General features: G+C 35.3%; 1 protein-coding gene across 1 annotated transcript in view; it reads right to left on the reverse strand.

The window, feature by feature from the left end:
* LOC106878851 (THO complex subunit 2) overlaps positions 1–13,485 on the reverse strand; it is a 198,905-nt gene that overhangs the window by 131,684 nt on the left and 53,736 nt on the right. Inside the window, exons 17-25 of the mRNA XM_052972430.1 lie at positions 12,768–12,864; positions 11,505–11,622; positions 11,146–11,325; positions 10,130–10,294; positions 8,716–8,778; positions 7,588–7,682; positions 6,478–6,601; positions 3,612–3,753; positions 2,619–2,776 (exon numbers count right to left, since the gene is read on the reverse strand). Coding sequence (XP_052828390.1) covers positions 2,619–2,776; positions 3,612–3,753; positions 6,478–6,601; positions 7,588–7,682; positions 8,716–8,778; positions 10,130–10,294; positions 11,146–11,325; positions 11,505–11,622; positions 12,768–12,864 — 1,142 coding nt within the window. The remainder of the gene's footprint in view (positions 1–2,618; positions 2,777–3,611; positions 3,754–6,477; positions 6,602–7,587; positions 7,683–8,715; positions 8,779–10,129; positions 10,295–11,145; positions 11,326–11,504; positions 11,623–12,767; positions 12,865–13,485) is intronic.

Here is a 13,485-nt window from a genome sequence, read left to right on the forward strand (position 1 = left end):
GGTAAATTATAGGTGCAGGTGTGGCTGTGTGGTTAAGAAATCTGCATTGCAACCAAATAGTTGGGTTAGCAACAGGAAGAGTATGTGGTTGTAATAAACTCTATCCAACACCTCCAAGTACAGGAAAATGGACAATAAAATGATGGTGGTAGTGGTGGTGGTAAAATAAAATTCATTAATTATAACTTTTACAATGATTTCTCAGTAACTACTAGTAACTGAAAAGGCAAGTAAAGAATTTAAAACATATTTTTATGTAGAATCACAATTCAAAATTCGTGAAGGGATATTTTGGGTCATCCCATAAATAATGCAGTTTTTTTCAATTGTATGAACTAAAAGTTGGAGGGGGACAGGATAAACTATTTGCATCAACTTGCTATAAAAGCAGGTAGTAATTTTACCTTCTAATTCTTAGTGCATGTTTTGAAGAGTGTAGTTCGATTTTAACAGATATATTTTCAAAGCTATGATGGAAGTAGGGAGCATATTCGGTATATTTTGCTTTATGAGTTCAATAAAAGCAACAATGCAATGAAAAGTGCAAGGAATATTAATGCAGTATATGGGGATCAGGCAATAAGCGTAAGCCAGTGTCAACAGTAGTTCCAGAAATACTGAACCAGAAACTACAGCCTAGAAGAGCCTTTTCCTGGAAGATCTGTAGGGCTTGACAAGATCATCCTGCAAACCCTGGAACAAAATCCCATCGTAACTGTTGAGGAATTAGCAGAGAAGCTTGGATTTAGTCGTTTGACCATTCATCGACAACTGCATGCCATCAAAAAAGTCAGCAAATAGAGTCAATGGTTCCTCTCAAGCTTTTCAAGTCTAATCGCGTGCAAAGTGGATGCGTGCTCTTCTTTGCTGTCATGTCTCATGAATGAACCTTTTTTTTTTTGGACTGAATAGTGACTAGTGAAAAGAAATGGGTTCTCTACAAAAATGTCAAGCGCAGAAGACATTGGGTAGGGAAAGGAGAAACACCAGCACCCCAGGCTAAAGAAGGTCTTCATCCACGTAAGGTGTCGTTATCTGTTTGGTGGGATATGAAAGGTTTAGTCCACTTTGAACTTTTAAACCCAAACCAAACGATAACAAAGGAGATCTGCTGTGAGCAGATTGTGTGGCTTAAGTCAGCGCTAGAAGGAAAATGACCATCATTAGTTTCAAGATGAAAGGTATTCTTCTATCAGGATAATGCTTGGCCACACACAGCAAAGATGACATTCCAAAGGCTGGTGCAGTTTGTATGGGAAACGATGCCTCACTCACCATATTCGCAGGACATTGCTCCATCTAATTATCATTTATTCTGCAGTCTTCAAAATCATTTGGACAGAAAAAATATGCTGGCATAGGTCAGACGATAGCAATATTTGAAGTCAGCGCATATTCAAGAGTGCAGCTCATCTAGACAGGCCAAAGAACTGCATCTTATGGCTTGGTTTCTATGGCAGGACACCCTTCCCAACCCCAGCCAGCTCCCACAATGTATATAGGTGGATACATGGCTATGTAGTTAAGCAGTTCACTTCTGAAACATATATCGTTTCAGGTTTAGTCTTGCTGCATAACATGTCTTTTGCAATAACCCTAGGCTGACCAATACCTTGTGAAGGAATCTGGTGAATGGAAACTGAAAGAAGCCCATGGTGTACATGTGAGAATGTTTACAATCTTCACAGAGTTACAGTTACAAGTGGTGACATCACTGTTTGTAGTTGGGCTGCAACTGGTTACATTTGTTGACATTTTCTATCAACAAATCACCCATTAGCTCTGCACTTTCAGATTCCCCTGGAACAAAAATATTCCTTACTTGACAAACAAGGGTTAGCAACAGGAAGAGCATCTAACTAAAAATATTGCTGCAAAAATCTTTCTAAATCATGCGTGCATGAAAAAAAAACAGATGTTAAATAAAATGAACAAACTAGGTGTTTTCTCACGGCATCAGCATAAGGGAGGTGTTATATCTTCAACAAGACTAAAGGGGTCAGTACATCTCTCTAAATTATATAAAATTGTGGGGAAGATGGTAGTAGTGGAGTTTGCTGTGACACCCTGCCACTATCATCTTTTCTTTCCAGCTAATCCCACCCACCCTTATATAGTGCAGAGTAGCCATGTATCTTCACTTTAGCAACTCAGTTATGCTTGTCCCTCTATCATACATAAGGTTTCTCAACACCGGTATAAAGCCACCTCCACCCCCATAATACTCTGCCCAAGAGGCTGAGGTGGGAGTCTCCTTTTCTTGTTCTTTTTCTGTCTTGCAAATTACTTAGCAACCTTACAAATGTTAGTTGTATGAAAACAAAAGTACCCAACACACACCGTAAAGTGGTTGCCAATATGAAGGGCATCAAGCTGTAGAAACCATGCCAAAGCAGACATTGGAGCAATGATGCATCCCTATAGATCACCAGATCCTGTCAAACTGTCCAACCCATGCCAGCACGGAAAACATATGTTAACTGATAATGAAGGTGAGAAAAGGCAACAAATTATTTTTAAGACAATCAGTGAATAGGTGACATTTTAGAAATATTAGAGGCAATATATTTTGTGTTTGAAACTGTAAGTGAAACAAGAGGAAAGAGAAAGGTACTCACTCTGTCACAGCATATCAAAGTTGAGAAATTTGGAGTCTTTTGTTCGTGTAGAATATAGATAAATTTGGCACAGTAAAGAGCATCACTGGCTGTAAGGCAGCAACGAGGGAATATACAAAGTTGAAGGAATTGGGTAATCATCTCATTCTTGGTAGATCCTTGAAAACATAGTAAATTTGAAGTCAGTGGAAGATCAACTTAAAAGGCTTCAAAGAATCAAACAATGCTTGCAATGAAACTGATTGGAGTGAAATGATGCAAGGAATGATGTAAATGATTTAAGAGTCAATCCATGAAAATGTTAACACACAGAAAAGGAAGAAGTTAAGAAACTACACCAGTAAAAATGGAAATGTCAGTTTTGAAAAAAAAAAATTGTAGACTGAGACGAAAGATTTTTATCAATATTAATAATAAAAATCTTTGCAAAGGAATTTAACTATGATGTTTTGATAGTTGGAATTGTTCTGAAAGATAATTTTTTGTGTTAGGGAAAGTTGTTTAGTCCCAGGTGAACCCTGATCAAAGTCATTCCAGTTGTGACCATTCCACTGATTTAAAAAGTATCTAGGACTATTATCTAAAGTGTCCTTCCAAGTAATTTTAAAGATGGATGTGAGGGAAATTTGATAATTATTTCTAGCAGGTAAGTGACCAAATAGAGCAGGGGAAGGGAACTTTTTTTTCTGTTTAACATCAAGAATGAAGTGCAAATGCATAACCTCCAGGGATGCATCTGTGTCAAGAAAAGCAACAAATCTTTAATTTAGAAAATTCAAAAATACACAACTTATATTAAATTACTGTTTAGGTTTTAAGAATTACACATTTTTTTTTCTATAAGAGCTTTTAGGAACTTCATTAGCAAGCAGTTTTCATTTTTGAATGTTGCTAATATTTTACCCAGAAACAAGTGTCTATCCCACACTTGACATAGAGGATTCCTCACTGACCAGTATTAGAGACTGTATTCCTTATAACAATGATACTTACTACACAAGAACCAAGAGTCCTTATCATGTTTCAACCGAGCCATAACTCTCTGCACATGATCTGATTGCTTCTTTTCTTCATCCATGAGTTTTTCAATCAATGAAGTACACCTTTCTTTATCTTTTTTCTTTTTACTTTGTGGCTAAAAAAAAAAAAAAAAAAAAAAAAGACAATGAATCAAATAACCAAAATATGACTTCATTTATTTTTAAAAATGCATAATTTTTTTTTTTTCCCAGTTTGGTTTCTTAGCCTTTACATTTCACCTGAATGATAGATCAATAAAAAAACCTTTATTGTGTATACAGGGTCATGGTTATGAAGAGAGATGAAGGTTCTTAGAATTTGCAACACCAACTTCAGGGAACTTCAGGAAAACTGCACACCACTTGATCCTGTGCAACTCAGGTAAACATGCAAGACAATTAGGCTTCACACTCATCAGGAAATGAGATTGACAGATCTTAGTCAATACTAAATCACTGAAGAATATATTGCTCACCACAGGCCAGTGATTGGTGAAATAAGAAGAAAAAGACAAGCTCAAATTCACAAGACAATCTACAGAAGAAATTTATGGAAGCTGAAAAATTCCTTGGCCATATGTAGATTCAAAAGAAGCACTAACTATGGGTATGTCAAACAGGAGGAAGAAGAGACAGAAAGTTATAAGAGAGGGAATTATTGTATATATCTATCAGACAACCTGCTGTGGGCCACAGATGGAAAGTGACATGGTAGCAGAATGGTACAGCAGATAGAGCCACAAAAGGTAAGAAACAAGCCTGGAAAGAATGGTGATGGGGGGAAAAAGCAAAGAATAATATCAGGCAGTCAGAAGAGAAGCAAGACGCAAGAGGTTTGTCAAGACTCTGTAATGTGACATGTTCCAGATTGCAAAGCTGTGTGTCAGTATGATAAAGGGCATCACAAATGAAGTTTGTGTATGTAATGGCAACAGTGCATTCACCATAACCAGTAGCAGAAACTCCTACAACTACAAGTGTTTTTCTGAATGAGAAGAATGCCCAGGAGATAGGAAGGTATTAACCACAGTAGACTTAACAGAGGAACTAGCTACTGAATTCATAGCTTAATAGCTGAAAGAGCCACTGGGGATATGAAGACAAAGAAAGCAGTCAGACCATCAGAAATAGTCATTGAGAAGCTAAAAATATCCTGTGAAATAAGACATAAGCCAGTCATTCACATAGCCAATTATATAAAACAGTCATTCCCAATGACTAGAGTAATGATAGTATCATCAACTGCTACTAGAGTAAAAGAGATGCTCATGAAAGAAGAAACTACAGAAACATCAAACTGATGGTCTTAATTAAGAAAGTAATAGAAGAGAGATAACTCAATTATTTCGAAAGAATTAACTTAGATTAGATACAGTTCAGGAGGTTTTCGGCTAGGACACAATAACACTGATGCCATCTTGTTCATGGGACAACTTATAGAAGATTTTAACAAAGAGTAAGCTAGAGCTGGAGGAGGATTTTGGTTGAATGCCACACACTGTAGTCTGGTGGTTGCTAAGGAAAATGTATAGATGAATGAAATGTGAGAACTGTGTTAGTCATTCATGTACAACAATATCATCAACAACATGAGTCAACTACAAGTTCAGTAAGTAGTTTGGTGTTCATCAGAATATAATTCTCAATGGCCTCTCCTCCCCTGAATTAGTCAAAGAATTAGGGAAGTCCAAATGTGAAAGTGTGGCGGTGCGTGGCTGAGTGGTTAGGGTGTCAGCACCATGATTGTAAGATTGTGGTTTCAATTCCTGGACCGGACGACGCGTTGTGTTCTTGAGCAAAACACTTCATTTCACGTTGCTCCAGTCCACTCAGCTGGCAAAGATGAGTAACGCTGTGATGGACTGGCGTCCTGTCCAGCTGGGGAACACATATGCCATTGAAACCGGGAAACTGGGCCCATGAGCCTGGCTAGGCTTTAAAAGGGCGTATTTATTTATTATTTAAATGTGAAAGTAAAGCCAAGAATCAAGAGATGTAAAAGAGGAACCTGACAAAAGATTTAGTTGGCAGGAAAGGAGACAGGACACTACTAGTGCCATCTGAAAATGTAGAAAAGGAGTGAGAAGGAACTGCATAAAATATAACCAATGTAAACTGGTGCACAAGAAGTGAACATGGGACCACAGGCAGGTTGAGAGTGAAGGAAGATTTTGTACATAACTGATGCACAGGAATAGTTAACAGTAAGAGCAGCCATGAAATAAATATTTCCAAATACCTGGAATTAGTTGATAGCTTTGATTAAACAATTCTGTATTTCTGAGACAAGGAATTTATATTATGTACACTATTTACAAAAGTCGGACGAGTGTCCTTGTCATAATCGTTGCTTTCATTGTTTTGGCTGGAAGAAGGCTGGAGTGCACAACAGCCGAAATGTAGTGAAAGCAGCAATCAAGATGAAGACACCAGTCTGACTAACGTAAATAGCTTCCATTATGTAGATGACCAGTGAAGGAAAGTGTTCTAAAAGCAATGAAACATGTGTAAGAAGACACATTTCATTGCTTTTGAGACTATTACCTCTGTTGGTAAGAAGGGTAATTCAATATTTAAGTGATGGGGAGAGTATATGACAAGTGTATAAAGTAAAATGTTGCAGGAGAACAAAGAAATGAACTCTGAATACAGAGGATGTGCTAAGACTACATGTTCTGTTGGATGTATAATGTTATGCGCATGAATGATGGGACACAAATATGTTCCTGCAATTTGAAGAGAGGTGCTAAATGCTTTCTGCCCATCTTTGATAAATGCACTTCAATATCATATACATGTTCTTGAATCTGATAATAATTAATAAATGGAAATCCACATACCAAGTCATTTTCATCAATGGCCACAATTTGTGCTCTTAATTGCTGGATCTGTTTCTCATAAGCTGTACATGGAACATGGAGATCATACATACAAAGGGCCCAGAAAGTAAAATAGAATGGTGTACTGAAAAGAAAAGAATTTCAGTTAGAACAATGGATATTTTATTTAGTACAATCAAATGGTCACCATTAAGTAACTAAAAAGAAAACATTAAATAAAAAATAAAGTAAGCACTATGTGAGGTGTAGTAGTACAGCATGTCAAAAAACAAAATGTATTTTATCTTTTCTTTCTTTCATTCATTGGACTGTGGCCAAGCTGGGGCACCACTTTGAAGGGTTTAATCAAACATATCGATGCCAGTACTTATCTTTTAAGCCAGGTATTTATTCTATTGGTCTCTTCACAGAACTACTAAGTTACAGGAATGTAAACAAACCAATACTGATTGTCAAGTGGTAGTGGAGGATCAATTCTACTCACAAGGCTTTGGTTGGCCCAGAGCTATACAAGAGGACATTTGCCTCACAACGGGACTGAACCCAAGACCACATGGTTGAAAAGCAAGCTTCTCAACCATACAGCCTGTGTGTTAAATTTTTGCAATTACTTTGATTATTCAGAGAGAGAGAGAGTAAGCATTACATAAACATATTACAAATAGTGAGCAGTAGAAATTGCTTCAATAACTTGAAGAAAACAGCTATCCTTTCAACAATAACTACATGAAGGCAAATACAGAAATGTAACACTCTCTTATAAATCTTAGTAAAACATTCCAAAATACAGTATCTATTTTGGGATCATATAAAAATTATGTGGTGGTGGTGGTGGTGATGGTGATGGTGATGGTGGTGATGATGATGATGATGATGATGATGATGATGGTGATGATGATGATGGTGATGATGATGGTGATGGTGATGGTGGTGGTGATGATGGTGGTGGTGGTGGTGGTGGTGGTGATGATGATGATGATGATGATGATGATGATGATGATGATGATGATGATGATGATGATGATGATGATGAGGAGGAGGAGGACTGCTGCTGCCACTGCCTCCTTCTCCTGTACATCATTATCATCATCATCATTTTAATCAACTTACCTCAGATCATCCCAAACCTTAGCCGGATACAATGGACGAATCAACTCTATCACAGGTTCCATAACAAGGGAACTTGCTTCAACATATTTCTGAGTCTGTAAATAAAAAAAAAAAAAATTTTTTTTTTAAAGTTATTTCAGTTACTTTTGAACAAAATACCAATAAGCATTTTTATTTTATGCAGTGGATACATTATCAAATTCACATTGTTTTGGTACATTCTTTAGAGCAACAGTTTTACTGTTGGATGCTAATCACTATTGTGAGAGAAGCTTAATAACAGTGGGAGCATTACAAACATCAACATCATATATTTACCACTATTGTAGAAGGGGGCTGTTAAACGTACATATAATCAGCATTATTGATTACAACATCAGTGTAAAGTGATTGGTAACAACATATGTAACAAGTATTATAAATATCAACATCAAAAATTGATTTTACGACTATTTACAAGGCAATGTGTTATTTGAAGTAACTTAGCTATTTCTAAGAGGTTGATTCCAATTAATACATTGCAGTTCTTTGATAGAAATTATCTTTGAAGATACAAAAATTCAGCTCATAAACATTTTAAATATATATATATATATATATACATCTTTTATCTTTTACTTGTTTTAGTCATTAGACTTGTGGCCATGCTTGGGCACCGCCTTGACAAATTTGTAGTTGAATGTATCAAGCCCTGCACTTATTTTTTTAAAGCTTGGTGCTTATTCTATCAGACTCTTTTGCCAAACCATCAAGTTACGGGGACATAAACACACAAGCACAGTTGTTAAGCAGTAGTGGGAAGGGCACACACAAACAAAGACACACACACACCAAATCCACTCAAGGCTTTGGTCAGCCCAAGGTTACAGCATAAGACACTTGCCCAAGGTGCCATGCAGTGGGACTCAACCTGGAACCATGTGGTTGGGAAGCAAGCGTCTTACCACAAAGCCATGCCTGACACACATACATACATGTTATGCATATACATAATTAGGGCAACATGGTGTTGACAATATACATTCCAACTGTTTGACAGGCAACAGAACACTACTGCTCTGTCACATGATCTGTTCAAATATTAAACGTATGTTCTGCATATCAAAAGATGAAGTAATAAACACCTACTTTTTGTTGACTGGAGAACTGTTTACTAGACTTTTCTGCTTTCTTCAACTCTTCAAATTTAGTCTAAAAAGAAAAGAAATATGTGTTTTTTAACAAAATAATTTAATTTGTAATACAAATTTGATTGCTGGTTTATCCATTTCAATTCAATCTATCTGTGTATTTGTAATTTCTGGCTCTATTCAATAGCTTGAAAGAAGGACACCATAAATAAAAAGATTACAAGACAACAAAGTCTTCCACAGTGCTCCTATAAACCAGCAGTTGTGAAACACTAAAAATTATACATAAATATCTAATCATTAAATAGATTTCAGTCACCAACTATTTATTGTGTGTATCCTGTTATTATACATTTACAGAAGGGTCCACCACATCCCTGCCTGTTGGTAAGAGGTGACCAGAAGGGTTGGTAACAGGAAGGGCATCTGAACATAAGACATTGCCTCACAAAAAAACAGACAAGCTGTACCAGTATGGAAAGGTGATCATGAAACACTGATGAATGTTGATCTAAAAGAGAAACCAAATATAATTGTCACTGTCGCCATCATCATATAAGAATTTTGTCATTAGAAGTATTTAGATCATGCTTCATTGTATTATATTCAATTAACTTTCAGTCCTTTTCTAATGATCCACCTCAGTCAAACTGATCCACTTTAGCTCTATAGAAATCTACTGTAGTTGATGACATACAAGACACACTTCTTTTTTTTTCAGTCAACCTACTCCAATTAGTGAAACTATGAGGTTCCTCCATGTATTGCAGCCTTGCATTGCACTCATCAAGACACTGCCAAGTAGTCCAATGTCTTCCTCAATGATTTTCTTGGGGATCAGGTTCAGGGTACTATAACAGAACACTTGCAGCAGCAGCTTCAGTGTCTCATTACATGTCAAGCAAGAGCTAGGCAACACTTTCTTAAGACAGTTGAAATATTTGGCAGATGCCCATATAAGATCTTGTTAATTGTGTGCAACTGCTATGAGATATTAAGGGCATTTTTAAAAAAACCCTCTCCTCAGCATAAAAAACCACCCTGGGTCCTATATGCGAAACTGAATCTCCCATAAGGCACTAAGATCGGGTTTTTTGTTGTTGTTGTTGTTTTTTTTCCTGAATATGTGCTGCTGAAATTGGAGTGCATTTAAAATGCTCGTGCATCTTTTATGCCATCAAATACAGTACTTTACTGAAACATTTAATAAAACTGAAAGATAAAGAGCTGTCAGTAATCAGTAATTATAACAGACCTGGGCCAATGGCATATAGACTAAATTGATTTCATTAAGCAAGGAGATATTATCAGATGAATTGACTGTAGGCAGAGAAATTCTATAACAGAACTGTTAAACCAAATCAGAAAGGAATTGCAAAAATAGATATGATATGGTTATGATGGATACTTACATTGACTCTATATGAATATAATGGTCGACATAAAAAGAATGCAGCATCTTGAGGGACGTGATAAACACCAATTAATTCATTGATTGGTGGTAGACGCTTGATAAATTCTTCTGTACTTAGTTGCATTGATAAAAAGCTTCCAAACTGGACCAAAGTATCTTGGCACTGCATCAAAAAAAAATTGTCATACAAAATTAATGTTTATCAATTTCAAAACATATTCAGACTAGAGAGGAGAATCTGCACTTAGCTTAACAATATTTTTTTAAACATTAGAATCCTCACAAGGTAGTCATATTTAAAACTGATGTTTCTATAGGCTTTACCATGTTTCTTATATGGCTGAATTTTGCTGAACACTTTTGTTACCATATTTCTATTGACTTTGATTCTATTAACTTTGAAAATAATGGAGAATTTAGTGAAATAATTCTATCAATGTTTAGCACATAAATTAACATGAAATTTTGATGGAAAGTTTAAATTTCGATTACTTTAAAACAACAAGAGTTGGTATCATAGAACCAGTGGTGATCTCAGGCACTTTGATATAAATAGGGTTAATCTTAACTTGAAAACAAGCATCTCTTACAAGAGCTACAAGTTAATTCTAAATACTAGTGATTGGTTCTCAACAGCTATTAAATGAAATGGTGAAAATATGAAGGAAATACATCAAAACAGGATGTGTAGAGGTGCAGGCATGGTTGTGTAAGATGCTTGCTTTCCAGCCACATGGTTTCAGGTTCAGTTCCACTGTGTGACACTTTGGGCCAAGAGTCTTCTGCTATAGCCTCAGGCCAACCAAAGCCTTGAGAGTAGAAAGAAACTGAAAAAAAGCCTGTGTGTTTACATCCCCGGAACTTAGCAGTTTGGCAAAAGACCGATAGAATAAGTAATGGGCTTTAAAAAAAAAGTAAATACTAAGGTTAATTCATTTGACTAAATATTCTTCACGGTGGTATCCCAGCCATAGTCTAATGACTAAAAGTAAAAGATAAAAGATGTTAAAATACCTGATCATATAATTTCCCAGTCAATTTTAAATGACGTTCGTTGCCTTCTTTATATATTACACCATCTCTTTGTTGGGCCATAAGTAAGCAAAGGGATAATGCAAGGTCGTGTTCTAGCAGGGCATCTTTTAATCGGGTTGAAGATTTCTTAGTATTCCGAACTTGAGCAAAATAGCCACCCTGTCAAATAAAAATTGTATGAAACTCAGTAAATACAGAAACAGGAAATTCTTTTATGAATCATAGTTTTAAAGAAATCCCCAACATCCTAAAGATTTTTCACTGTATCTTTTAATAAAATAAAGCAATAAATTAATACTCCTAACTTTAGATCTATGACATTAGCTCTGTGACATTACCTCTTGACGAAGTAGCTCTCCTCCGGACATAGCTTCAAGTTGGTCATCAGTGATTTCTTCAGATATTTCAATGCCAGCCATTTTCTGAACAATTTCTCGCAACAACAAGAGATCAAAACTATAAGGATATAAAAATACACATTTTAAAATAAAATGGTTAATGTATGAGAATTTAAATAATGTGATCTCAATCATTAGTTTAATAATAACAAGCTATAATTATGATCAAATAAATTAACTGAATAATAAGCAGCTAGCTGTTTCAAAAAAAATATCATCATTTAACGTCCACCTTCCATACTGGCATGGGTTGGATGGTTTGACAGGAACTGCATCAGACTCTATTGTGCGCTTTGGTATAGTTTCTACAGCTGGATGGCCTTCCTAGTGCCAACCATTTTCATTGCCATATTTCTGTTGAAATACACTGCTTTTGTTTTAAATAATTTTGGAAATTATAAGGTATTTAGTATGTAAATTAATATGAAATTTTAATGAAAGGCTTTAATTTAGATCACCTTAAAAGAGGAAGTTTGTATCATTGAACCAGTCTCAGGTAAGTTGGTACCAAAAAGGTTAATAGACCAAACAAGCAATGGATCAACAATAATCCCCCCAGTTGCCACTTTCCACTAACTCTCACTTTTAATCCAATAAATTAATCGCAGTTTTCATCATTCACCACAGATCTGTCTATTGTTTTGTATGCACCTATCTTTCTCTCCATTCTTTTTCATCTTGTGCTAACCAATCAATTAAAGGTAAGTTTTTTCACTTAAAAAAAAAAAAAAAAGAAAGCTTGATATTTATAGTAGGCTATTCATTCATTTCACTTATTCAGCCCGACATAGCCATTTTATTTCACTTTAGATTAATATCAAATTTTCAAAGAACAGTTTTAACCCTTTCACTGCAGAAAGCAGTTTTATATACCAATCTATTGTTTGCAATGGAATGTCATGTTTGAAACTTTTTTTCTGTTGAGATATGTCAAGTTTATTGAAGCAACAAGACTTGCAGAAAATACCAATTCTATTTTCTGATAGATATTTAACATCGTTACTGGAATAACCAGAAATTTATTTCACAGCTAAAGGAGTTAAGGATGTGAATAATAGTTACATTAACCAGTACATTACTATTATATAACTAGTACATTAACTATCATATAACATCCTACAGTCTAAACATTATTGTAAAAAATCTTTTCTGATAACTATAATAGAATATATTTCAAGATATTAGATTCTTGCTCAGAATTACCTTTTGCCAGCTTTGAGCTGATTGGCCACATATTGCATGAGACCTGCCAATTCTACAGGATATTTCCTACAAACGGAGCCAGCAAAGCTAGCCAAACCTGGAAAAGATAAAAGAGGACTTAACAACACCGAAAAGGAATCAAACAAAGTACTAAAATATTTACAAATTAGTCTTGTGAGCAGTTTGAACAGGAATTAGAATAAGCAACATATAGGATTAGGGAGTAAAATTATCTTCTAATGGTTAGATTAAATACACAATCTCATGAAATGTAAGCAAGAGTACCATCTGATTGAAATTTAACCCTTTAGCATTCGGATTACTGTCAAATGTAACATTTATTTATTCAATATTGTTTTGAATTAATTAATCATTCATTATCTTGTAGATTTTAGATTCCAGTGATGTGAATGTTTATTTTAAAAATGACATTGTGAAGTAGGTATGAGAGACCAGATCTGGCCAGTTTGAACATAAAACAAGTAGAATATTTAGGCCTGATAAGGCCAGCTTAAATGCTAAAGGCATTGTGAGAAGTTCTGATCTTTGTATAATAATTTATCAACATTCTCATTAATATGACTTTTTTTAAAATCAAAATTCACAAAAGAACAAAAAACAAATTTTTCTGAAAGATACATTTTTTTTCAAACTTCATCAGAATTTTTTAATATTTTGAATTATCAATCATCATCATCATCATCATCATCGTTTAACG

Source organism: Octopus bimaculoides, chromosome 13 (assembly GCF_001194135.2).
Source record: "Octopus bimaculoides isolate UCB-OBI-ISO-001 chromosome 13, ASM119413v2, whole genome shotgun sequence".
In the NCBI taxonomy this organism is placed as follows: Eukaryota; Metazoa; Mollusca; class Cephalopoda; order Octopoda; family Octopodidae; genus Octopus; species Octopus bimaculoides.